Raw genomic sequence first — 27,597 nt, 5'->3', positions numbered from 1 at the left:
TTAGTGTAAATACAATAAATGTATTTTATTTTGTTGCAATAAAAAAACTAAATTAATTACAAGGAAATATATTTATATTAATAATTTAGACATTAATTGGGATCATATAGACTTGTTTTAAACTGCAAATGATCTTTTAATCTGTCAAAATTAAAAACACTTCGTAGAGCATGCATGATGGGAAGGGAAAATCTGCAAGTCAGAATATAAATCGTAGCTTTGTTGTTTGGTTGGAGATTTACTAGTTATTTAAGCCCCTTTTCAGCATGGATGTCATGTATCAAAGCCCAAGTGACTATCATGTTCAACCTAGGCAGCACTATTTTTCTCCATACTCATGGAATGGCGGGTAAGAAAGCAATAAATGTAAAAAAATCCTTATGAATGCATAAATATATCAACTTATATTGCAAAAAATGCAAAATTCGGCAGTCATGACATGGCAGTCTGCATGTCTGGCTACATAACATCATTCATAAGTCATAACATTGTAGAATGTAGTGCAAGGAACTTATGCTGGTTTCATACTACCCTGCCGCTGAGCGGCGTGGCGCACGCGTATTGCAGACAAACGGGCACAATCAAGGCTTGTCATTGGTTGAAACGCCTTGCCGCTGCGGCAAGCGGCAGGAAAGTATGCTGGAGGCTTTATTCTGTCGGTCGGACATCTGGGCATGACCGGCTTGACAATACGTCAATAGCACTGGAGTGAAAACAACATTCGCATTCAGCGGCATTCACTAAACTCTGGAGTGTATCACAAAAGCTGTCACACAATATCATGACTATTGTGTGTGCCAGGCAGGTTCGACTCCAGTCTAGCTCTGCCTCTGCAAATATTAAAAATATGCGATAAGTTGTTTTCACGCCAATGCAATGCATGAATGGATGTGATGGCCCCGACCGAGAGAATATGTTGTCTCTCTCTGATAAGACTGTTACCGTACTGGGAATTGTTGAATGAATTACACGGTCAAGAATAGGATCCGTCACACGTTTGTTATCCCTCGCAAGTGCCAAGTCGCAGTCTCCCAAATTGCCAACACCCTCCAAAAGCGGTAAATACATTTATTCTTTATACTTTAGTTTAGCCCAGAGGCTGAAAAAATGTTTTACCTGTAAGCAATCCAGAATTTCCCCTTCAGTTTTACTAAATTTCCCTCCAGTATGACATATTTCCCTTAGGCCGTGTAAAATTAATATTTTGGTTCTCGCCCCTCCCTCCTCAATTTCTGGGATTTGTCAGATTTTTTTTTTTTTTTAGATTTTTCAATTTTTAAGACTTTGGAATGATTTATGAAATCTTCATACATATAAATAAGTTTATTAGAGAACAAGCATCACTTCCAAGTCTTTTTGTGGTACTCTAGGGGTTTATCCTCAGAATCTCACATTTGAAAAAAAAAAAAGAGCCACATCAATTACTCGAGCACTGTTGGAAAAGACCGAAAACTACTGACAATGCTAATTTTACATTGAAAAAAAAAAAAAAAAAAAAAAAAAAAACACCTCCCTCCCTCATCAATTCATGAAAATCCTCTGGACGAGAACCAAAACATTAATTTTATACGGCCTTATGTATTTCTTTATTTTTTTTGATCAAAAACCAAAAATTTCCTGGCAATGAGCTTCCCGTATTGCCCACTTTTTCCTGCCATGGTTAATAGACTGTCTTTTGCAGTTTGGTCAACTAGCCTAGACAGGTCAAATTTTGCTCAATTTAATCACTGTACAATCCTATGCATCTGCAAGACCCACAGTCCCACATCACCTTGCTATCTTTGCAGGGGTGGAATTTCGTAAAGTGCCACAGGAGTCCAAGTGGATTCTCACAAGAAAGTTTTGCGAGAGTCCATGGATTCCCGTAAATGGATTCTCGTTGTACAATCTTGCGGGAGTCCAGAAAGTATTATATGTAGGCCAGAAAGTATTATATGTAGGCCTACGTAAAATGCATTCAAACAAACAAACTAACAAATAAACTAACAAAGTTAAGTTTTAATATATAATGTGTCATCATACTCTCACTTCCATAATGTCATTGCATCTTTGGCGACTTATATTTTGCAGGCTTTGAGTTTTAAGGCGTGTTGAACTTACGCGTAAGTTCGCTGAGCCGATCATTTCCAGTGGGAGGCCACATGGACTCTCGCAATAGGACTTTTACGGGAGTCTCTGCGAGAGTCGACTCTCGGACTCCTGCCGAAATTCCACCCCTGCTTTGAAAGACGGCGATTGATTTTTCTTCCGAAGTTTGGCTGGTTCCCACAAACGTAATCCACCGGAAGGAAATCGGGGATCATTAAAACATCAACAAATTCAAAATAAGGAAGTTGGTAAACTTAAGGTTACACAATGTATTATTGGTCGAAGCAGCCAAAAATCTAGCTCGTCTCAAGTGGCAAGGGCAAGGCCTGCAGCATTGTATTTTTTTTTTACTCTACAGTGTGTGGGATTAGAAAATGCATACAGTATTAAATTAATCAGTATTCATCTCATTTTGAAAATGACCCTTGGCAAACAGTGACACCTAAGGCCCTTCGCACTTGATTATTAGTTTCCTGTTAAAGATTCCGAAGTTTACCGTTTTCTAAAATCCATTTTCCGTGTTGTAATCTGTGTTGTAAAATTTGTAAATCCGTGTCAATCCGTGTCACAATAAAGTGTTCAATATCGCGATCAATATGCTCTGATTGGAATAGTCACACGATAATAGGCCGACTATTACGATGTTTGGAGGGATATAGGGGGTTCATGCCTTGGTAATATACCTTTATTTCAGTATTATTAAACAGTATTTTTATCATAAATTTTGACATACCGTGCACAACTCATGATTGTTTTTAACATTTATTTCTCTTATCTTTTAACAATTTTTGTCACATCATACAAAAATGTCATTTTCTGTGTTGTACCTTCAATTCCGTGATTTTCTTCCGTTTTCCGTAAAACGGAAAACTCCGGACTCTACCCTTGGCAAACAGTGACACCTAACCGTGAAATGGACAAAATTATGTAATTTTGAAACTTTATTTTTATGTGTTTGTGATTTTCTTGCAGAACTGTGTTGGCAGTATCAGGTGATGACTTTGCATTAATTGCCTCGGACACAAGGCTGAGTGAGGGCTTCTCCATTCACAGTAGAAACATACCCAAAACATACCAACTGTAAGTGCCTACATTGTAGATACACAACTAAAGGGGGTACTACACCCATTGAATTTTTTTTTTGCATTTTGTGAAGAAATGAAAAAGAAAATTTGACAAAGTGGTATGCAAAATGAAGGGTAAATCTTCTCATTCTATTGGTGGCATCGGTATCAATGTAAACATGCTTTTAAGGGGGTACTACACCCCTGTGGTAAATTTGTGACTATTTTTGCATTTTTCTCAAAAAGTAATAACACACTGGTAACAAAAGTTATGTATATTATTGGGGCAAGGAATCCAATTACTACACTGGAATTTCAGTGATTCAAGACAAGTGGTTCAGTATATATGATCGGAAATGAGGTACATTCTTGCGGTACCTCTTTGCTTCTCATAAATAACGAACCGCTTGTCTTGGTTCACTGAAATTCCAGTGTAGTAATTAGATTCCTTGCCCTATAATAAAACATAACTTTTGTTACCACTGTGTTATTAGTTTTGAGAAAAATGCAAAATAGACACAAATTTATCGAGGGTGTAGTACCCCTTAAAGATAGAAGCCAAAATGTGGTACATCAGTTCATGTACCACTTTTTGGTACATTGTGTGATTGATATGGTCATCCGATCCACTTTCCCAGCAAACAAGTTTGAGTGGAAGAATCTAAGATCCTTGGGCAGGAGGCTCGGGGGACGGGAGCCCAACAAAAAGTCTATAAAAGTTGGGGAAACAAAGGATAAGGTGATGGGACACCAAGATCCTAAACATAGAAGAGGGCACATACCTTTAAAGCCATGTTTACGATCCATTACTGAAGTCTGCAAAAGACTAAGGAACACCGGAAACCACTCAAACTTGTTTGCCGGAATGTGGATCAGATGACCATATCAGCCATACCTGATGAAGTGTAGTGAGTGTAAATTCACTTGGTTTGTTTTCAATCAAATTATTTGCATAATTAATCATCATTTAATGCATATTATCTCATTGATTATGCAAATTGGAGGTAGACAATTTAATACATTAGAACAATTAGAAAGGTTTTGCCAAGTTTCAAAGCAAAATTCTGCATGTTCAAGAGATTTTTCAGTCATATTAACTCATTTAAAACTGCATTGAATATAATTAAAAACAAGAAGGGACAAACATATGAAATGATATATTATGAAAACCTATGTCCAAATTTTGGGAAAAGCATGTTGACGCGGTGGTTTTAAAAGTCATTGAAGGTGAGAGGTCATGGAGGGTTCAAATTTCAAACTTTGTCTGCCGCCACATTTGCCATGAATTGAAGCTGGAACTCTATTCTTTCTAAAAAGTCCCAATATGTCATATTTGCATCATTTTGCATGCATTGCTAAAATACATGTTCATGCAGCATGTTTTAACTCTTGGTTAATCATAAAAGTAGATGGGCCCTACTTTTTCACAAAAGTACAGCCCGGTTCAAATGCTGCTATCTTTCTTTGCATGTTGCATAACCTTCATTTGATTAAAATTGCTACTTTCTTTCTTCTAACACAGAACTGATGGAGTAGTTCTTGGCAGTTGTGGTTTCCACGGAGATGTATTAACATTGTCAAAAGTTTTAGGAGCAAGATTAAAGGTGAGGTTTATGAATCATGGAACTTTAGAAAAAAAAGTAAACTTAAATTAATGGTACAATTTAGTGTCAGATTTGATCAATTTTATGTATAGCTGAGCAGAGACATGTGGAGCAACAGATATCTGAAATAAGCTGTTATCATATTTGTTTGCTAGGATAAAGCAAATGGAATGCAGGCCATGTGATGGCAGGACTAGACTCAGTACACCGGTCGATCTTACCGTTTCCGATGTTGATTAAGATACTTCTTGCATCGATCCCGAGATGCGGAAAAAACCAATAGTCATTTTGTCCCACATAAATGAATAAATAACAAAAACCCCGATCCCCGGTGGACTCACCCAAAAGGTGACGTCACACCATATGATCGCCTCTTATCCTCCTTGGTCTCCGACTGACACAGACGTGCCTATCGATTGTTCATAGCACTGTGTATCAATTTCTCGACCAAGGCGAGATATATACGGTTGTAGTTTCACACCTTAGGTAAAACCAAACCGGTATTGTTCGGCTGAGGATAGTTTTGACGGCATTTTCTGACGAAAAAGTGACAAAAAACGATCCAAACCTTAGCTACATATCGTGCCTCCGTTTGTATACGGGACACACGAGCAATTCAAAATGGCCGCTCGTTGATTTTTTTCTAATTGTTCGCCACGTAAACAACCATTGCAGCCTGTAAGTTACAATAGATGTTTGTACATACACATTGTATTTCATGTACGGTAGGTTATTGTTGCTATGTTAGGGTGATTACTCTATCGTTATGTCTTCATTACCGTCCAATAAAGACGAGTTAATCAGATATTCATACGGTGGGGATTGGTAGGGACCCGTCTGACATTTTAGTAATAAAGTTAGTCAGTCCTTACTTTACCACTAACGTTAGCGACCAGCCTCCGTGCTCAGGTTTGCTTACTGGGCTTGAGTCGGCGTGTTGGGGGGTAGTGCCCCCCTCCCTTTCTCCTCGCTTCGCCTCGGCCCTGTCGGGCTTGCCCTTCCCTGGTGACGGAGCGGGACCCACACCGCTCTGTTTCACCCTCAGGGAGTGCTCACGATCTTCTAGATGTCTTTCTTTTGCTTAGGACTCTCCGAGTTCCAGCTTGACGATTTGGATAGGCTCCGTCATCGCCATAAGGCGAAGAAGAAATCTACCAAGGGCACTGGTAAGGTCGATCACGGTGGATTCTGCTGTGACAGCCCCTATGGGTCATGGCAGGTCTGCTTAAGGGGCTCCGGTCCCCGGACAAGCAAGGCGGTTCCTTCGGGACTGCTAAGCGCGTCAAAGGCTCAGCAGCCAGCGAAAGCACTGACTATACGCCGGAGCAAAGTAGCAGGCAGCAGAGCGGTAACCACCAGCGAAAACCCTAGCGGGTTTTGCAGCAGGAGGATACCAGTCGATACGGTAGATTCTGCTGTGACAGCCCCTATGGGTCATGGCAGGTCTGCTTAAGGGGCTCCGGTCCCGGACAAGCAGGCGGTTCCTTCGGGACTGCTAAGCGCGTCCAAAGGCTCAGCAGCCAGCGAAAGCACTGACTATACGTCGGAGCAAAGTAGCAGGCAGCAGAGCGGTAACCACCAGCGAAAACCCTAGCGGGTTTGTAGCAGGAGGATACCAGTCCTCTAGCGAAAATCCTCACGGGTTTTTAGCAGGAGGACACCCGTCTGTTGCAGGCATATCTACAGGCTCAAACAGCCACAGTAGTAGCCAGCGACGGGCAGCATGCAAGGGTACCCGGGCTTGCCTGGGTTGAACCCTAGCATGCATGGGTTCAGCAGAGAGCGATACGCGGCTAACGCTGTGGGTGTAGTCTTAGCAGAACCAACTGGGGTTGTCACACGGCAGCGTTCCATGGCGGGACCGCCGAGTGATACCCTGGGCCCTAGAATAGCTGCTGGCTGTCCACAGGGACTGGCTGGCGATCATTCAGGGGTTGGGCTCGCAGTCTCTCACGGGACAGCGACCCAGGTGCATTCGGTGGCAGCTACAAAGACGAGCTACGGCTTGACTTCAGTGGTAGCCGCTATGCACCCGCCCATAGCTGCCGTGAGTGGTCCGCCACACACAGCGACCTTGGGCGAAGCTCTAGAGGGTACAGTAAGTAGCTTGAACAGCCTAGCTGATCAACAACCCACTTATGTCCTCGAGAGCCAGCGGAGCGTGGGTGATCCATTACCGTCAATGGGTCAATTACCCTCTCCTGATCGATCACTGTCAAATCAACAGGGCATAGCTCCATTGATTGACGCTGCCTATTCAGGTGGCGAGGTGATTGATCGGGGGTATGCACGCTCAGCTACCCGTGGTACTAGGCAAGCTCCCTCTAGCCAAGGGACAGCGGTAGAAGCGGGGTACCCATACACTGCGGCTTGATCCCTTGCGGGGAACGCAGTGAGGCATGGGTACAGTGGTACACAGCCGGAGCCCTCACGGGCACCTACGCTAGTACAGCGCCGGTACCACGCCAGCACACAGCTTGATCCCCAAACAGGGAACGCGGTGTGGCGAGGGTACAGCGGTCCACAGTTGGGAACCCTCACGGTACCCACGCTGATACCGCACCGGTACCGCAGCACTCGCTTTAGTCGCCACAGTCTCTGTGGCAACAAGGGGGGGGGAGGCGGTGCTGGTACTGCAGTACCATGGGGTTACCCTGGTGGCGGATCCTTTCAGGGTCAGCTGCCGGCTGGGTATGCTCCGTGGTACCCGCCGCAGGGTGTTTCTTCCACGGCCTAGCACCGTGGCAAGTGTCGCCTAGCGATGGCCACGCAGTACCAACATCAGCTGTTGACCAGGCCAGCCGGCATGGAGCTAACCCAGATCTTGATCAGGGTAGGCCCGTGCTGCTAGCGCTAGGACGACGGCTGCGAGAGCATGCGGACCCAGTGGTGCCATGGCGGATACCTCAGGGTCTTGCGGGAGTACTCCCTCTTCTGCTGGCAGGTAGTCGGCGAGCCACACAGTGGTTATGCCTTCTTACCGCTTTCAGATGCCCGTCCTCAGTTACCGTCATCATCGGAGCATGATACGGATACTGTGGGCGAGGGAAAGGAGTCGGAAGCTGAGTCCGTAGTGACATCACTACAGTCTCCTTCCCCGCTGCCCCGCGAGGGGAGCAACAGCACTGATCTTCCTCCGGACACCCCCTAAGGGGGAGTCCATGGAGGAGGACCAGGGATCCTTTCAGTAGGATGCTCAGCTGCTGCTTCCTCACTGGGGACGCCTGCACTCTCATTCCGGCAAACCTCACGGGTAGATATCGTAGGGCTGTCGAGCTCAGTAGAGCTATGCCGCCGCGTGCTTGCACGCGTCCTCTGCGTGTAACGCGGGAGGACCACCAGGACCTACCTGAGGGGATCCGAGAGGACCCAGATGTCGTCAAGCGTATCACGCCAGACAACATCTGAGCTCTTCGCATGAGGTGAGCCTATTAGCGGTGCTAACAGCTAGCCTCAACGAGAGCTCCATGGGCCTAGCCCATAGGGTGTCCACTCAGCGCCGGGGAGGGGCCTGCCACTCCAATCGCTCAACGCGATGGAAAGGCAGGGTCCTTTTTCTCTTTGGATGCTTCTGCGCCACGGTGGAGGACCGTGCAAATAAGCTACCAACGGGAGCACTCTGAAGAGGTCGGAAACTGCCCTTACCATGGGTAGGAGCTCCGACTTCAGCAGGCCGTGCACCACCAACGGTACCCGAGCCCACTACCTCTGCAGCACCCATTTCTGGGAGGCGCAAGGGTAGCACAGGATCAGCTGGCAAGCCCGAAGAAGAGCAAGCGCTCTTCCAAGGGAAGCTAGGCAGAGCATTCCTGGGGGCTCAGCGGTTTTTCCACAGGGGATCTCCCAGTGGACGACCGCTTATGGCTTTCACCCAGAGGTGGGAAACCATCTCTCTGAGCGCCTGGGTATGGTCAGTGGTGAGTGGGGGTTACAGACTGGCAACCCAGTCTCCCCACATTCGCCTGCACATTTCAGAGGTCCACAGTAGTACCGTCAGACGCCCCCCAGCGGCGGGCACTACTGACAGGGATCACACAGCTTCTCACGAAGCGGGCGATTGTCCCGGTCTACCCCCGTTCTACGGGTGATCTTGGAGCCATTGGCTCCAAGGAAGACCGGCGACGGGAGCCCCATCCGGAACCGCAGGCTGTTGAACACGTTCTTCAGGCCCAAAAGGTTCAGAATGGGGACTCTCGCCTCGGTGCTAGCCTGCCCCATCAGGGGCATGGGAACAGCATCGCTAGATCTCTCGGACGCCTATCTGCATATGCCAATCGCCTCTCAAGATCGGAGGCATCTGGCGCTTCTAGGTACAGGATCAAAATTACCAGTTTTGATACCGGCCATCCGCCTGTCCATCTCTCCCAGGGTGTTTAACACTCTTGGTCAGAGCGGTGGCAGCGCACCTGAAGCACAGGGGTGTCAACATCAGTTGCTACCTGGACGTTTGGCTCATACACTGGACGCACTCCACTGAAGACTACGGGTCTCATGGGGTTGATAGTCCGTAGGGTGCGGGACCCTGGATTTTTTTTTGATCAGCTCAAAAAAGTCCAGCGTGGTCCCGACGCAGTCACCACTATTTGTAGGGGCCCGGATCACCCTCACGGAGGGGTTCGCGGTGCTCTCACCCGAGCGGGCGACGAACATGGTGCGGTGTGCCTGACTCTTGGCCGAGTCTCGGGCAAAACCCGCTGTGGCATGGATGAAGGTGGTAGGCCTAATGGCCAGTATGGTAGACCTCGTACTGTACTGCCGTTTCTACGTTAGGCTTACCCAACTACACCTTCTAGCCTGCTTGCAGGCCCAGTCGTCACCCAATATCCCTCGCGGTTCCGTTGTCGGAGATCGCGCGAGAGGAACTCTGGCGCTGGACCCATCAGCCCAATTTGACCCAGGGTGTCAGGTTTCCTGCACCCCGGTATGTCACGTAGTGACAACCATAGCGTCAAAACGGGGCTGGGGGGTCCACATCCACGGAGACTCCGTCTCGGGCCTATGGGGGCCATAGAGACAGAGTTTCACATCAACCTCCCTCGCTTACGAGGAGGTGATCGTGGAATCACATACCGTTGTCCTGACGGATAGCACAACCGTGGTAGCCTACCCCAACAGACAAGGGGACTCCGGGCCACCACGATTGAGCCTGCATGCACGACACCTGATAGGGTGGTGCAAGTTCAGGCAGATTACGATGAGAGCGATACACATCGCTGGCGTCACCAGCATCCTCGCGCACAATCTGTCACGAGGAAGGGTGTCGGGACCAGCAGAATGGTCCCTTGCTCCGCAGGTCGCTCAGACGATCTTCAAGGGATGTACCACCCCTCGAAAGATCTGTTCGCATCTCATCGCAATCATCCACTGCCGGTGTACTGCTCAAGGGTCGCGGGCCCCCAAGCATTCGCCGTGGACGCTCTGTCCATAGACTGGGGAGGGATGACAGCTTATGCAGTCCCTCCGATCTCACTACTCATGAGGGTGGTGGCCAAGATCGGGTGGGAAGACTGCATTGTCATTCTGCTAGCGGCAAGGCCGCTGGCACTCCCCGAGGTACCAGATCTACTCCGGATGCCCGGAGCGGAGGTACCAGTCTATCACTAGAGCACCTGCAGTTAGCTGCATGGCCCTTACCAGGGAACACGCAGCGGAGGGATACTTTTCATCAGAAGCTGTTTTTCTCATCGCCGGGGCTAGACGGAAGTCTACCCTCCGTCACGTATAGCCAGAGTCTGGCTCCATACTACGCTTGGTGCAATGAGACAAATAGCTCTCCGCTAGAGCCTCTGTGCTGCTAGTTCGGAGTTTCTGACAGAAAAGTTCCAAGCAAGACTTCAGCGGGCCACTGGGGCCAGCTATAAGTCAGCTGTCCTCTCCATTCACCGAGGTTTCGAGACGGGTCGACTATCATAGCCGATGGTTACCTTATTAGTCTACGCCTCGACGGTATGTTCAACGAGTGTCTACCAAAAGGAAAGTGATCCTCCTAAGGGATCCCAACACAGTCTTAGATTACCTTACGGGTCACCCTTTCGACCTTCCGCCAAAAGCGACGCTTAAATACGTAACTCTCAAGATGGCTTTCCGGTTTGGCGTTGGCTTCGGACGGCGGTGCTGAGTTGCACACGGTCTCGAGGTTAGCTTCCGTGTTCACAAACACTGGAGCGACACTGCTTCGGCGCTCTGTTCTCGTGACTACGAACGGGCGCGGTGCATACCGACATTCGTCCCTCTCCAATCCCCAGGGTTGGGCAAGGTTCGGCTGAAGCCAAAGATAGGCTGGGGTGTCCGATAAGGCGCTGCAGCACTATTTCTTCCGAACACAAGCCTTGCGAGGACTCACGACCGCATTCATCACCCTTACAGAGTTTTCGGTCCAGCCGCTGTCGCAATGGCTGGTCCAGGTGTTGGTGGGGTCCGGGGATCGCGAAGGTTTCGCGTCCCACGAACCAGTCGTCACGAGCTATCTCATCATCTTGGGTATACCGTTCGGTTGTCCCTTGAGGAGATCTAGCAGGCGGTGTCCCGGAAGCCACCTTCGCCCTTCTCTACGATACTTCCGTTTACGTTAGTAATCAGAGACGGGGCGGGAGGTTTACCGGGACATTGTTCGGGCGATCATAATACGGTGGTGTACGGGTACCAGGTTTTCAGACTATACAGAATACTCAGCATGGTAAGAACCAGTGCCGCTATTCTTAACCACCAAACTTATTAAGTAAGGAGGTTTATGTCTGTGATCGCGTGGTCTTTTTTGTTTCCCGACCGTTGGGGGAAAATATTTTCTGACCTCGCGAAAACCATCGTTACCGCCCCGATCCCTGATCAGATGCTGACCAATCTTGTACCTCCATCCGTCGGTTACTTGCTAGATCGATCTTTCAGATGTTGATGCAAGAAGTATCTTAATCAACATCGGAACGGTAAGATCGACCGGTGTACTGAGTCTAGTCCCAAACAAAAATGTTTGGTAGACTCATAACCGTGCGATCTTACCTTTCCGATGTTGATTATCCCGACCCCGCCACCCCTACAAGTTTGGTCCGAGTAGGGGATCCCAAGTCGGATAAAGGCGATCATATGGTGTGACGTCACCTTTTGGGTGAGTCCACCGGGGATCGGGGTTTTTGTTATTTATTCATTTATGTGGGACAAAATGACTATTGGTTTTTCCGCATCTCGGGATCGATGCAAGAAGTATCTTAATCAACATCGGAAAGGTAAGATCGCACCGGTTATGAGTCTACCAAACATTTTTGTTTGGGACTAATTACATTGTGAATTGATATTGAATTGCATATATACAGTTTGGCGCATCACTTAGGAACAATCATACTGATCACTGTTAAAAAAATTGATTATCTCAAGCGTTGATCCCTTGTTAAGTTGTTCGCTAATTCAAAAATAATTCATGCGTAGCAATAACATGAATTTACCTAAAGACAAATTACGGATTCAGCTGTCTGCCAAATTCATAACTAGAATGCAGGCCATGTGATGGCAGGACTAATAACATTGTGAATTGATATTGAATTGCACATATGCACAGTTTGGCGCATCACCTAGGCACAATCATACTGATCACTGTTAAAAAATTGATATGCTGCCCTTTATAATCTAAAGCGTTGATCCCTTGTTAAGTTGTTTGCTAATTCAAAAATAATTCATGCGTAACAATCAGGGTTGTCACTACGCTGGGGAAAAAAGAACAACATTTTTAAAATTAATTATTTGTTTTTTACATTTCGGAAGTGGATAATGATATTTCATCATAAAAAGAGCAAAAAAAAAATTTTAGGGGGGAGGGGGGTGGTATCCTCAAAGCGTATTCCACAATCCCTAGCATTCAAGATAGTGCGAGGCGGGAGAGCTTCGCTCGCTACGCTTCGCCTTCAATATTTTAACCAATACTTTTTTGGTCCTGGTGACAACCCTGGTAACAATAACATGAATTTACCAAAAGACAAATTACGGATTCAGCTGTCTGCCAAATTCAAATTTCATAACTATATATTTAATCAAAGTTGTAAATAATATTTCTAAGTTTAAATAAGTGTGTACCCTACAGATAATGACAGCAGTGCAATGGGTTGCTGGTAATTTTTATCTATTTGCCGTAGAAATGATGATGTAAGAGCCTAACAGGATTAACTACCATAGCAATAGGTTTAAACAATTTTTGAATATATATCGCCCTGCACTACAAGCAGGTTGCACTCATCACCTGTGTATGTCTGCAATCACAGATTGAATACAATACCACTTTTTTCAAATATACTAATCTTACAGGTCCAAGTGATCAGCATGATATGAATATTCTATATAATTACAATCCAGGTCTTTATCCCTGTTCTTTGACATATATGGTTCAATGCAGAGGTACCGCATGAACGTACTAGTGCAGTGTGATTTATTCAAAAATTGTTTTAACCTATAGCTACGGAAGCTAATTCCTTTTACATCATCACTTCTATGGCAAATTGCTAACATGCAAGGTGTCCCATACTGCTATATGGTTCGTGTATCTGGTATAGGCCTACATTTGTAAATTATATATCACATTGCTTTTGATTATAACTAGATTGCCATCTCTTTTTACCCCCTTCTCTTTTTACTTAGATGTATGAACATGAACATCATAAGAAGATGAGTTGTAAAGCTGTTGCAGCCATGCTGTCAACTATCCTGTATTACAGGAGGTTCTTTCCATACTATACATACAACATTCTGGCAGGCCTAGATGAGGAGGGTAAGCACAATACAATGTATATCTGCTGTGTAAGTGGCCGTCCTAAACACCCAGACCCGACATCTTCTTCCCCCCCCCCCACCTAGGTTTCATTATCATTGAGGTATAGGACTTTTTATTTTTTCGGAGAAGAGCAGGTACGGCAACTAATTGGTTATATTTCTACATGTTCATACTACATACTCTGTAATTTTAGAAAATTCGCACGAGTCCATTTTTTTTAAATCACATTTTTGTTCCTAAAATGGGGGTTATAGCGCCCTCAACGGGCACTCTCTCCATAGGGCTACATGTAAAGACCAGTTATAGACAAATGGCCCTAAAATAAAACTCATGCAAATTTCCTCAAATTTTGCATATGATGTAAATTTAACATCTGGAATGTAATGCAAGTGATGTCGTTGTTGCTCTTCTAAATTCATTTTAAAATGTCCCAGACCATGGTGCCCCCCCCAAAGCAGGCCTAGATGAGGAAGGTAACCCAATATATCTGCTGGGTAATGGGACTGTTCTAAATGCCCTGACCCGACATCATCTTTTTGCCCCCAAACCAGGCCTAGATGAGGAGGGTAAGCCCAATATATATCGGCTGGGTAAGGGGCCGTCCTAAACGCCCAGACCCGACATCTTCTTCCCCCAAAGCAGGCCTAGATGAGGAAGTTAAGCCCAAAATATCTGCTGGGTAATGGGACTGTTCTAGATGTAGGTCTAGATGAGGAGGGAAAGCCCAATATATATCGGCTGGGTAAGGGCCGTCCTAAATGCCGTGACCCGACATCTTCTTTTTGCCTTCAAGGCAGGTCTAGATGAGGAGGGTAAGCCCAATATATCGGCTGGGTAATGGGTCGTCCTAAACGCCCTGACCGGACATCATCTTTTTGCCCCCAGGACAGGCCTAGATGAGGAGGGAAAGCCCAATATATATCAGCTGGGTAAGGGGCCGTCCTAAACGCCCTGACCGACATCATCTTTTTGCCCCCAAGGCAGGCCTAGATGAGGAGGGCAAGCCCAATATATATCGGCTGGGTAAGGGGCCGCCCTAAACGCCCTGACCGACATCATCTTTTTGCCCCCAAGGCAGGCCAAGATGAGGAGGGCAAGCCCAATATATATCGGCTGGGTAAGGGGCCATCCTAAACGCCCAGACCCAACATCTTCTTTTTCCCCCCAAAGCAGGCCAAGATGAGGAGGGCAAGCCCAATATATATCGGCTGGGTAAGGGGCCATCCTAAACGCCCAGACCCAACATCTTCTTTTTCCCCCCAAAGCAGGCCTAGATGAGGAAGGTAAGCAAGCCCAATATATCTGCTGGGTAATGGGGCTGTTCTAAACGCCCTGACCCGACATCATCTTTTTGCCTTCAAGGCAGGTCCAGATGAGGAGGGTAAGCCCAATATATATCTGTTCTGGGTAAGGGGCTGTCCTAAACGCCCTCACCCGACATCATCTTTTCCCCCCAGGGCAGGCCTAGATGAGGAGGGTAAGCCCAATATATATCGGCTGGGTAAGGGGCCACCCTAAACGCTCCCTGACCCGACATTATCTTTTTTTCCCCAGGGCAGGCCTAGATGAGAAGGGTAAGCCCAATATATATCTGCTGGGTAAGGGGCCGTCTTAAACGCCCTGACCCGACATCATCTTTTTGCCCCCAAGGCAGGCCTAGATGAGAAGGGTAAGCCCAATATATATCGGCTGGGTAATGGGCTGTTCTAAATGCCTTGACCCGTCAACTTTTTTTGCCCCAAAGGCTGACCTGATCAAAAAAATGTCCTGCGACATGGTGGTATCCAGCTTCACTCCTGAATCTCTTAACAGTTCCCAGGCCAGAGTGGCATCAAGACTGTAATGAAGTTGATTTAGGATGCCATATGCCTTTGTGAATAGCCCATTGTGTCCCCATTCACAAAGGACATACAGACATACCATTGGCTTGAACAGGTGTGTGTGTGAAACAAAGAACACCAACGCAGCAGTCAGGATGTCTCACAAATACCAACTTGCAACTTTACACTCATTTCGTGGTAGCAGGTCACAAGTATGCTTTTTTTGATCCAAAAATAAATGGGCGGGCGACCCTCTCTCATCCATATTACTTAGCATGTTCTTATGAACTGAACTTTTAGGTCCGTGTGCACAAAAGAGTTAGACCGGGTCTAAAGTTAGACCTGGTCTAAGTGGAATTTAGTTCCGTCAGGAATGGTCCTTTACTTTTATTTCCTTCTTAGAGTAGATAGCAAATTCTAAAGATTTAAATGCAGAGTACAAAAATAAAACTAAACAACTCAAGCAACTGTAAAGGAAAATGTCCTTTCTCCTGGGACTAAATTCCACTTAGACCAGGTCTAACTTTAGACCCGGTCTAACTCTTTTGTGCATAGGGACCATAGTCTGTGTTGTCTCAAATCCAACATGGCGTTACTCTGAACTTGAGACGAGACAGGCTATAGTTTTGCTGCTTTGCTTGATTACACTAAGTACACAATCGCTTTTTGTGAGTGGCTAGTTATGTACCATATTTGTGTATTAATAATGTTAATTTAATTCTTTTATAATTAAAGAAATGGAGCTCAGACAAACTGGCATTATAATAAATTATAATTATAATTAATTCTTTTATGTTTTGCATAGGTAAAGGCTGTGTATTTAGTTTTGATCCAGTTGGCTCATATGAAAGAGAGCAATACAGAGCTGGAGGATCAGCAAGTGCTCTGCTACAACCACTTCTGGACAATCAGGTTAGTTGCTAGGATTTTTCTAATTTTACACCAGCCCTGTTGAAGTGTAAATATCAGAACTCTTTATTTCCTTATTATGGCAGCAAGACTGTGCCTTGTCCGTCAATGCGTCGAAGTCTGTCAGTCATCGTGTCAACAATTATCTAAGGGTTTTGGTTAGAATTTGATTATCTAAGACTTTTCGTTAAAATTTGGTGTCATAATATGAGCAGTTCAAATCCCATTGCAACCAAATTTGGGTCATAGCTGCACTATGAGAACCTCCATGTTGCTCTTCAAGGTCATTGGACATTTGAGATCAGCTTTTAAAATACCATTAGGTTAGACATTTGGGTACTATCTTGGGATCATAAATCCCAAGTCATTATCACAGTAAAGCATGTGCCTTCTGAGAGAGAGTGGACAATTTGCATCAGATGCATACTGAATAGCAATTTAGTTTTGTCTTTAATTAAATTTGACACATAAAGGGAAAAGATAACAACTAATTGCTCCACTAGCTTTGACACAAATACAAAGTAAGAAAATAGCAGGGAAGCAATCTTTTAACTCACTCCACGCGGGTGTCGACTGCAGATGACAAGTTTCAATTTTTGTTTTAAATTTTTTTAATAAAATTCAAAATTGTACATTTACATGACCATGTTTTGAATCGGCATGAAAACTGCATTAGAATGAGTACAAACAAGCCTAGTATTGGCTCAGAGGTTCTGGAGATAGCTTTTGATATTTTGAGGAAATATCTCATAACTTAGACTTTTTATGTTGAAGCCTATGGCTAGCACGCAGAGCATGAAACACTAGATGCTAATCAATTTATGTCTATTAAACTTGAATCTATTAAAACCTGTTACTTTGTACAGATTGGTGGATTGAACCAAGAGGGATGGAACAACCAATCATTGTCACTAGACAAAGCCATAGCACTGGTGAAAGATGTGTTCATCTCGGCAGCAGAGAGGGATATCTACACAGGAGATGGTATCCTACTCAATATAGTCACCAAAGATGGGGTCAGGCAGGAAAGTTTCCCACTACGACGTGATTAGGGACAACTTCAGTGATTTGATTGATATCAGATGAGATGTAGAGAACTCAATTTGCTCTGAATTACACAAAAAAATGTTATTTTGTTTTGGCAAATAAAACAGCTAAATCGTAATCCTTCTGTTCAGAACAGTGCCAGTGCATTGATTGGTCACCAGGGTTAAAGGGGCATTTTGTGATCAAAAGCCTCATCCCCACCCATACCCCTTTCTATTTTTATATGTGCAAAATATTTCTTGAAGATTCATTCACTTGGCAAAAATATCATCAAATTTGTATTTATGTTTTGGTTAACAGAACAAATTTACAACAGTGGCCTATGAAGCAGTCTGATACACATAGTTATGCATGACTTGCAAATGCACAATCAGAAATTTTGGGAATATCTACTAAAAAATGTCATAAAAAGGAGATGCAAGAATCGCAAAATACTGTTTTAAATAATACATAAATAGGGCTCAAACCTTTATTTGGCATCTTGCACAAGTCGTGTAAGTAATCAGATTATGTGTAGGGGTGTACATGTAGGCTAAAATATCACACACTCTCAATTTCGCTCTTTTGCCTTTATTTTTATAGGTTATAAATGAAAATGAATCACCTTTGCCACAACTCAGACAGTACACAGACTGAAACTCGCATTTTATTTGTACAAGTCTGTACAGCGGTTGTTCCAGCACACACAAAAACACTCTAAAGTGCAGATTTTCAGCCCTTTTTCCTTGAAAATTGATGTAATATGAAATGTTAGTTGAACTAAAGGATGAGGAATCAAAGATTCGAGCCAGGTATACCAACTTGAGTGTGGGAAAATTGTTGAGGATTGAGCTTTATTTTATCTGACAAAACAAAATAATATTTTCAATTCAAAAAGTTGTGTATTTCGTTGGAATTGGGAGCAGTTATAACTTATGTTTGGGGTTATGTTGCTCTACTTGAGGATTTGGGAGCAGTTAAGTTTAGGGTTACGTGTTCTACGTCAGAATTCTACGAAATGTGGTGTTGGATTAGAAAACAAGTGAGTGGGTCATTGTATACTAGAGGTATCTTTCAAAAAATAAATTGCGGAAAAGTAATCTATTTTGATTCCTCAAGCTGGATTACGCTGTGCAGTGTTTTTGAGCCACCAAAGCCACAATTCTGTTTTCATTACAGGTATCCATGGTAACAGAGTCTTATAAAAGGTTGTATAATAAACAAAAACAGTTAAAATCACAAGGATATTAGATGTCTGATCAAAAACACTTTTGTCAAAAAAAATTCAGAATAAAGTACTTTTGACTGGTAAATGGATGGTATAGTTTTTTTCTTTCATTTAAAGATGCTTTCCACCTGAAATGATTGTTTAAGTAATCAAAAGGAGCCATAAAGTTCTTTTATGCAGAGCTAATGTATACATTTTTGGCTCCTCAGAGGTAAGGATTAATAAACAATTTCAACTTGTCCAAGTAAAATAAAACCAGGGTCACATGCAATGGGCTATTCCATTTAAAATCCACACTACCCCTGTGGAAGATTTTGGAAATATCTTCCACAGAGGGAGTATGGATTTCAAATGGAATTAACACATTAGCAGCTCCATTTGAAACTTTCTCAGAGGGTGTATGAAATTCAAATGGAGCTACCTAATGTGCTCATTCCATTGTGGCAGATATTTCCAAAATCTTCCACAGGGGGAGTGTGGATATTAAATGGAATAGCCCATTGATTTGATGACATGAGACAATTTAAACTTTTCAAAGTAAAATAAAGCCACGGTCATACAATGACTTTATATAAGACATCAGTAAAAGGCAGTTACTGTGGAAAGCAATACTGTAAAACACTTTAATTTCGCGGCAACTTTATTTCGCGAATCGCCAATAAGCCACATTTTCGAGCCAATTTAATTTCGCGAATCGGAAAAAAAATTTAGAAGCTTAAAATGCACTGTATTCCCTGCCATTTTGGATAAGTTAGGGTTGCCAAATTCGGCACCAGTTACAAGTGTATTTTCACAAATAATTTCGCGGCAATTTAATTTAGCGAATTGGAGGTGCTCGCGAAATTAAATTGCTCGCGAAATTAACTTGTTTTACAGTATTCCAAACTACTAAACAATATCAAATAACTCCAAAATCCTTATTGTGTTCTAAAAATAAGGTGTAAGGTGTACCCTTGTGATGTAAGACTTGTGTGAGATACAACTTTTTTTTTTATGTTGAAGAAATAATATCCACATACAAGTGTATGTAAAACAAGACTTTGTGATTGGTTCTTAATGTCTATGAATGTCCTCAATCATCCAAGTATAATAAGCAGGGCCAGATTTATCTTTAGGGGGGCTGGGCTGGGCCAAGCCATAATTTGGAGGCCCCAAACTCCCTGTGAGGAAGGCATGTGCACTCAAGTGGCCATGTTTTGGTTTAGGTTTAATATCGACAGAAGCAGAGGAGAGCATGACCTAACAGTGTTTGTACTCAAATATTGAGACAAATAAAGCTGACACACAAGAAGAATAAAGGAGATTTCAAGGCTTGATATAACAATTTTTCTTGAGATGAAGACTGTTGGCTTGCCCTTTCATGACCGACCCTAATCTTGAAAATCTGGAAAAAGGTTTTTTGCTGTACAAACGAATACTGACCCTAATTTTAGAAATTACAGAAAAACATTTTTTTTTTTAAATTTATTTTAACATCCAGAGATAAGTGTTTCTCCCACTTACAACACTGCACAGTTGCGAGTGCTCTTTATAACGTCCTGGGTAGATCCCCAGCACTTTTGAAACGCATTACATCCCCGTATAAGTCCCAGCAGTCCGGGACACAATGAGCTGTTATATCCCAGGCTAAGAAGTGATGATGAAACAGGATTAACAACCATAGCAATAGTTAAAACAATTTTTGAATATCTCGCACTGCACTAGTAGTACGTTCACGCAGTACATCTGCATGTCAAATAACAGTGATAAAGACCTGGATCGTAATTCTATAGAATATCCGTATTATGCTGAATACTCACACCTGTAAGATAAGTATCTTTGAAAAGAGCAGAATTGTATTAAATCTATGATTGCAGACACGCACAGGTGATGAGTTCAACCTGCTTGTAGTGCAGGGTGATATATTCAAAAATTGTTTTAACTTCACTATGGACCACAATGGCCTCGCCCCAATGGCATAGTTCAATAACCTCAATTAAACAAACAGTGACAATTTTGACCTCAAGTTGCAGAGTACGAGTTTTTGTACCCAAATTTTCAAAGGGGGAACGACCGGTCATTCAATGAAGGTACAGATGTATTGGGGTTAAAGAATTGTGCCCTGATAGATAAGCATGTTGCAGTGATCCTAGTGCCTGTTGCTATGGTGGTTAAATCCTGTTACATCATCACTTGATGCAAATTTGACTGGGTCCCAAGGGGGCACATTGTCATCATCCCTATATCTTCGTGTTAAAAATTGCCGTGATAGTACAGCGGATCCTCTCGTTTTTTAACAGCTACGCATCGCGATTTTGTTCGAGATAGGCCGAGCGACTCAGGCTAAGCATACCATGACTATCATATGAGATACCACAGCGTTTCTATATTCTACACTGCTCTAGTACCCCATATGATGTTTCTATTACAAGAAAAAAATTTGTTTTCAGGTAAAACCAGAGTTTTTTGTTTCCAGTACACTCACTCGAAAATCAGTACACTAATTAGCGGGGCCTTGCAGCTTGCTGTGGATATCTTTTACTGCATTTTTAATGTAAAAAATTTGAAATACAATGTAAAAATTGAGATGTATTTAATTTTGAGAATGACATTTATACTATAAAGGTATAAAGGAACGTGTTTAGCCCATCCAGGTGCACGTCCACTAACACAATGCATATGTAAACTTTCTTTATCTGTGTCAATAATAGAATATTGATTTCAACGGAGTATTGAGCTGTATGGAAAAAAATATTTATAATACAGGGTGTTGACACTGTGGGGGGGGGCAGAGATTTTAATTGACAACCACAGCAAGTAAGTAAGAAGGGGCGACAAACGAAGGGGCGGCGGAAGAAGAAGGGGCGGCAAAAATAATTAGTAAAGAAAAAAGGGCGGAAAAAATTTGAAAAGTATAACAAATTTTGAAAAAATTGTAGTATACATCAAAATGTTTTGCTTTTAGGGTGCTAGCACTTATAATCCTTTTTCTTTTTCTTTTTTGCTCTTCATTTTTCAAACCACCGAAAAAAAAAAAATTGGGTCAACCTTTTCGGGCTGTTGAGGAAGGCGGCAAAATTGAATTTTTTCAGCCCCTGGGGTAGGAGCGGCCACGGTACGCCACTGCAGTTGACACACACAAATAAAAACATGCACAACAATCACAACCATTTTCACATCACTTCTGACATTTTATTGGATACTACTTAATTGAGCAAATCTCATTCCCAGCAGTCTCATTACATCATTCCCAGATGATAACATACACTTGCAATAAATAACTTAACATTGTGAGACTGATGGGGTTGAGGTTGGCAATTGTCAAAACTGTTAGCCATATAGTCATTATAACAGCATAATGCAATCTAGTACTATAGTATGGAGGACGTACATTTGTTTACATACATGATGTCATCTCTACTACACTGGCTTGGCTGCCTATATTCCCGGCTTAATTTCCGTAAGTGATTTTTTTATTTCAATTCTGATAACAAAATATGTTTATATGACAACAAAACCCATTGTTTTTTTCTATTTGCCATAAGAGGGATGTAAAAAAATTGAAAATGGGTGCAAAGTTTATTGAAAACGTTTTGCATTTTCATACCAAATTATGAGCTAGGACGAACCATTTTACTTTTTAGATAAAATGCAACAATAGTTCAGTTGATAAACATATTTTATTTAACAAATATTGAAAATGTTCCAAAAATAGACTCGGTTTCAACAGTTGTGATTATTTCTGAATCTATTTCAACAGATTATTTGGCAAAAATTCTTCACCAACAAAACAAAACAGGCAAACTGTTTTGTATACTACATACTTTGTTGTGTTCTGTGCAATTCAAAGTTCTATTTTGTTCCCTGGAGTTCTCGCACAATAGTATTTTTACTCCAATTGTAGCTTCTGATCCGTTGTTTACAAAATATTACCGTAATTGCACAGAATCCAAACTAGACGTATTTTCAATATACCGTATTTCCTCGAATAAACGCCCCCGGGGGTGTTTCATTTTCCAAACGGGGACGTATACTAGAGGTCATATTTAGGCTGATAATTCTCGTTAAAATCATTAGGTACGCTTCAAACTCACGCGAAAATGACGAACTATGAACTAGAAACACCGACTTTTGGTTCACTTCCGGGTTTCCGATGCAGATTTTTGCTGATTATTGACGCTATTATCGACCATGTGACGCAACTTGGTAAGCTTACGACACAAGATAGCATGGAAATATCTGCATTTTTGAAACATCTTGGTTGAAAAAAGTGGTGGGGGGCGTTTATTTGAAGGGGGCACCTATTCGAGGAAATACGGTATTCAATTCCTATTTGTGGATTTTATGAATTAACAGTTACGGCTTTCAAGGTAACTCAATCTATTTTTACTTCCCCCTTTAACATTTTGCATTTGGTTTTGATAACATTTATGGGGTTCATAATTTTTCGAAACAATGCATTGATTGCAACATTATATATTGCCAGATCATTGGGCTGGATAAATATATACAAATTATAGTATAAATAATTAGTCCTCTTTTCGATTAATTTGAATACTAATAAATCTCATGTCTGACACATATATTGCAACCATGTCTTTATAATCGCACAAAATGCATGATTGGTTCAAAAAATTAGTAAAAAAATCAATTTGTGTTTTGAACGTTTTTATTTGGGGGATATATTTCATATTTTGTGAATTATATACCAAGGATGTAAAATTTCTTTTCATTTCATCACATAGTTACATGCAGTATTTAAAAATATTAAAACACAACTATTTCCCATCATTCCACTCTCATTGGTTTACCAGGAAATGATGTCATAGGTTTTAAAGCGGATCGGTTGTTATAATTAAAGACACGGATAAAAAGAATTTATCGCATCTGACGTCATCTGTCAATCAAATTCGAGCACGGTTTGTTTACAAGTGTCGTGATGATGACTTGCTGACGCGGATTTATAACCGGGCGCCTTATTGTTAATTTTGCACCTTTCGACATGCAAACCATCTCAAAAGTTAGGTCTTTATAGTAGGAAACTTTCTTAACCGAAGGCACCATGTCCACAATGCCTAAAAAAGCTGCTTTTTGCCTTGCCTCCGATCAGCACCAGATAGATCGGTCTTCCTTTCTGGCGCTGATTAACCTGTGTAAACCAATCAAGGATCGTAATTGACAGTGACATCAGACGCGATAAATTGTTTTTATCTCTGTCTTTAATTATAGGTTACAGAGCTAGGCGGCCATTTTGTTTTTGGAAGCAGCATCTACACAACATCTTCGACCAATCATACCATGGGGGTTTCCAAACACTCACGATAACACTTTTTAAAAATAACCACAGCATTCTATATACACAGGGGATTTTGTTTTCATTTATACATTGTATATAGCGGGAGCTATAAACACACTTAAATAATCACAATATAACTATTTATACATACATATACTATATACAACCAAAGCTGCCTTGGGGGATGGTGCAGCCTATAAATGACGGTATGTATCAAGAAAACATGGGATGTTCTTTTATGGAATAGCAATTCTGGGGTATTAACAAGGTTGACTCTTGCTCGGTAAGAAGCTCACCCCAGTTTTGGAACAGAAAACATGATTTCTTGACATGAATACTTTCTACTTAATACATTTTGCCATCATTTTACATGTCTTCATTTTGCATGAATGAATGTAAAAAGATGGCTGAGTGACTATGATTTCAATATCAAAGATTAAAGGTCAAGGTTCAAAGAAGTACAATTCCTAACACGTACTCAAGATTTATTGTGACTCTGCAGAGAAATAAGTTTTTATCATCCGTGCATTTTCTTGTTTCAAAACACCATTGGATTCTTTTTATTATGACTTCATTTTAAGACAGGGAAAATATTAAATAAATAAATAATAAATAAATTTCGGTGTTTTATATAGCGCCTTTTCCGGATCTTAGGGGGATCAACGCGCTGTAATTTCGCTGACATTTTAACATTTTAATTTTATATACTTGTGCAACACCTTACAACAAGAAATGCAATGATGTCAGTATTGGAATATGAATTTAAACAGTTTGACTCAAGCTCTGCTGAAATTTAAAACCTACTGCGCAATTAATGCGTTGGGTTTTTCCTCCGTTTTTTTTTCCTTCTATTTATCCAGACGAGCTTTAGGGCAAGTTAGCCAGAAAATTGACAGAAATATGTCTGTTGAGAATGTTTATAGCCACAAAAATATAGCTACAAAGAAATTGACATCCATATAATTTTTTTGTGAAAAACAGGTGAAAAAAAAGAAGAGGAAAAAGAATAATGCACATGATTTTACTAACCATTATACGGAAGCTTGAGTCCGACTATTAAATTAAGATGGCGTAATGGAATTCAAGTGTCTGCTGTGAAGTTTATTGAATAACTGCATGAGAAGAAAATGCACTGACAATAAAAACATTCTTTAAAAAGTCCAAAACCGTAAGAAATGTGCAAGAAATTCATTTTTGGGAAAACACCTAATTTTGTACTCTTTATATACCTTGAACAATGGAGAGGAAGTCACTGGAAAAAGAGAAGAAATAAAAAATAAACTATTTTATCTTTTTCTGTGGTCCTTGATATTGATATCATTTTTTAAATTAACCTGAAGGTTATTTAAACCTCCGGGTTAATTAATATACACATTATACATTCAATATCTAATTAACATTGCACTGCAGATAAACATTTTGTAAGTTCACAAAAGATCAACAAACAATACATTCGTTTAATTAATCCCCAAACCCTATTTTGGGTTTTAAACAATTACTAACCTTGTTTATATTTGGATATAAACTGTAATGAACAACTGGGACACCTGAAAAAAAAACCACCCAGTCCATTTTAACATTAATAAAATAAAACGGATAAATTTGAATAACAATATTGTTTCCCATTGACGGATATTTTGATCTTTTAGTGAACTTAGATCTATTTCAAAATTCTGTATTTCTAGCTGATCCCTATAAATAATATTTCCTCAGAACTCATAAAACCTTTTTAATTATTTGTTTGTCCAATAATATATATAACTATGCATAGAAATACAGAATTCAAAAATTGAATAACAACATAAAACAAAAACTCTCTATATATTTTTTACATAATCATTAACGTTTTAGGATACACATAGTTTTTTAAGTATCCTGGCCTTGCTGTGTATATCCCATCTACTGTGTTTAGGTAAATAACAGAACCAAAGAATTCACAGTCAAGATAGTTCAGTAGAAACAGGTCTATTGTATATAGTTCAGTAGAAACAGGTCTATTGTTTGTGTTTATAACCACTGTTTATAGTACCATGCTTAAGTAATTGTATCTCTTTGAAAATGGAAGAAGTATCAATACAAAATGTTTTTTACATTTACATATTTTGGTATTATCTGAAGATTAACGCCGAGAGCTGGAATTTCAGTTCCCCACATCCCACTAACAGTGCATAGGTTATAAATGTGTGTACAGTATAATCTCCAAAACATTCCCACATTGAGGCTACATACATTGGAAATAATAAAGAGTTAAAGCCACAGTGACGTTTATTAAACTATCACTGAACCTTTTTTTATGTTGGTTAATTTGCGTGTGTGATCAGTAATTGCAGAATCAAAATAACAAACAGAATTTAAACTTGTGCTGAATAATGTTACGAACCAAATGAATGTGAAGCAATCGCATCTTCAATTCAGTAATACAGTGAAATATTTGAGCAGCTACTTAACCCCATGAGAACTACCTGCCGATTGGTCAAAAAGAAGTTTTCATTATCAATTGGACCAATGAACAACATTGTTAAAATAATTTCACCACACAAAAAAATTGAATTATTTGCAAGCTCCATTCTGATTGGTAATTAAAATGAGGATGTCATGTTATTGACCAATCAGAGGCAATGTTAGATTGGCAGGTAGTGCTCAGGGGTTAAGCATTCACCCTGGGGCTGGCCACTCACATATAATGATGTACACACGCATCACCAAAAAAATACTGAAAGGGGTGGTTCCCCCCCTTGAGTGTGTACACTCGTTATATCCGAGTGGCTACCCTACTGCATGGGAGTATTCATTACAATTATGTCAATTCTGTAACAGCATGACTGGATGACAGTGGTCAGTGACATGCACCAAAACACATACAGCTTGTTTCAAAATCGTTGCTCAATGCAAAGCATCATGATACAGTACTTAATTCAATAAATCTGCTTAATTATGTTAAATTTGGCAACTTAAAAAGTATAGAACTAGAGTTGTTAGTATGTTTGGAATTGAAAGTGAGAAAAAACATAGGAAGAAAATTCTACTGAATTGTGAAGTAGTTTTGAAGAAGGATGAAGAAATAAATATATGATGCAAGAAACAAAACAAACATGGAATGATAAAAGAAAAAGAAATGGAATGTTTTTGCAATGTAGAAAGGAAAAGAAATGACTGTTAAACAGTAAATATCTGTTAAACAGTAAATATCTGTTAAACAGTGAATACCTGTTAAACAGTGAATACCTGTTAAACAGTGAATATCTGCTAAACAGTGAACAGCTGTTAAACATTGATATTTTACTCCCAATTTTACTGTGATATGGTAACTTATTTATTTTTTTGTAGCACAGATTTCTGGGACACCCTGTACAAAAAATTCCAGTTAAAGTAAAGATTAGCTTGTTAGCAATGCCTTATTTGTACTCAATGTGCACAAGCGGTCTGGAGGCAGGTATAGGAAATGGCTCTTCCAATTGAAATCCATACACCCCCTACGGAAGACATTACTTTAATCTCCCACACAGGAGTGTAGATTTCAAATGGAGTTGCCCATTCAGTGTCGTCTGCTCCAAAATGGGCTATTCCAGTTGAAATCCATACACCCCCTACGGAAGACATTACTTTAATCTCCCACACAGGGAGTGTAGAATTCAAATGGAGTCACCCATTCAGGTAACCCCATTTGAAATGCACACTCCATGTGTGGAACATTAAGGTCACATCTTCCATAGGGGGTGTATGGGTTGCAACTGGAACTTCCCACGGATGATACACTTGTCGTTGAAGTATTGCCAGTTGAAATGCCGCTTTTACCTATGCATAAATAATAAATAATCTAATTTCTTTCTT

The 27,597-nt window shown here is 41.6% G+C and overlaps 1 protein-coding gene across 1 annotated transcript; it reads left to right on the top strand.

The window, feature by feature from the left end:
* Positions 1-165: 165 nt before the first annotated feature.
* LOC140136884 (proteasome subunit beta type-1-B-like) lies at positions 166-19,527 on the top strand. Its single transcript, XM_072158500.1, has 6 exons — positions 166-349; positions 3,061-3,168; positions 4,675-4,756; positions 13,376-13,505; positions 16,134-16,240; positions 17,104-19,527. Exons 1-6 carry the CDS (start codon positions 267-269, stop codon positions 17,287-17,289), a joined length of 696 nt encoding a protein of 231 aa, XP_072014601.1. The 5' UTR covers positions 166-266; the 3' UTR covers positions 17,290-19,527.
* Positions 19,528-27,597: the final 8,070 nt, after the last annotated feature.

Source organism: Amphiura filiformis, chromosome 17 (assembly GCF_039555335.1).
Source record: "Amphiura filiformis chromosome 17, Afil_fr2py, whole genome shotgun sequence".
Lineage (NCBI taxonomy): Eukaryota > Metazoa > Echinodermata > Ophiuroidea > Amphilepidida > Amphiuridae > Amphiura > Amphiura filiformis.
The sequence above is the reverse complement of the archived record's forward strand: the minus strand, read 5'-3'. Positions and strand labels throughout refer to the sequence as shown.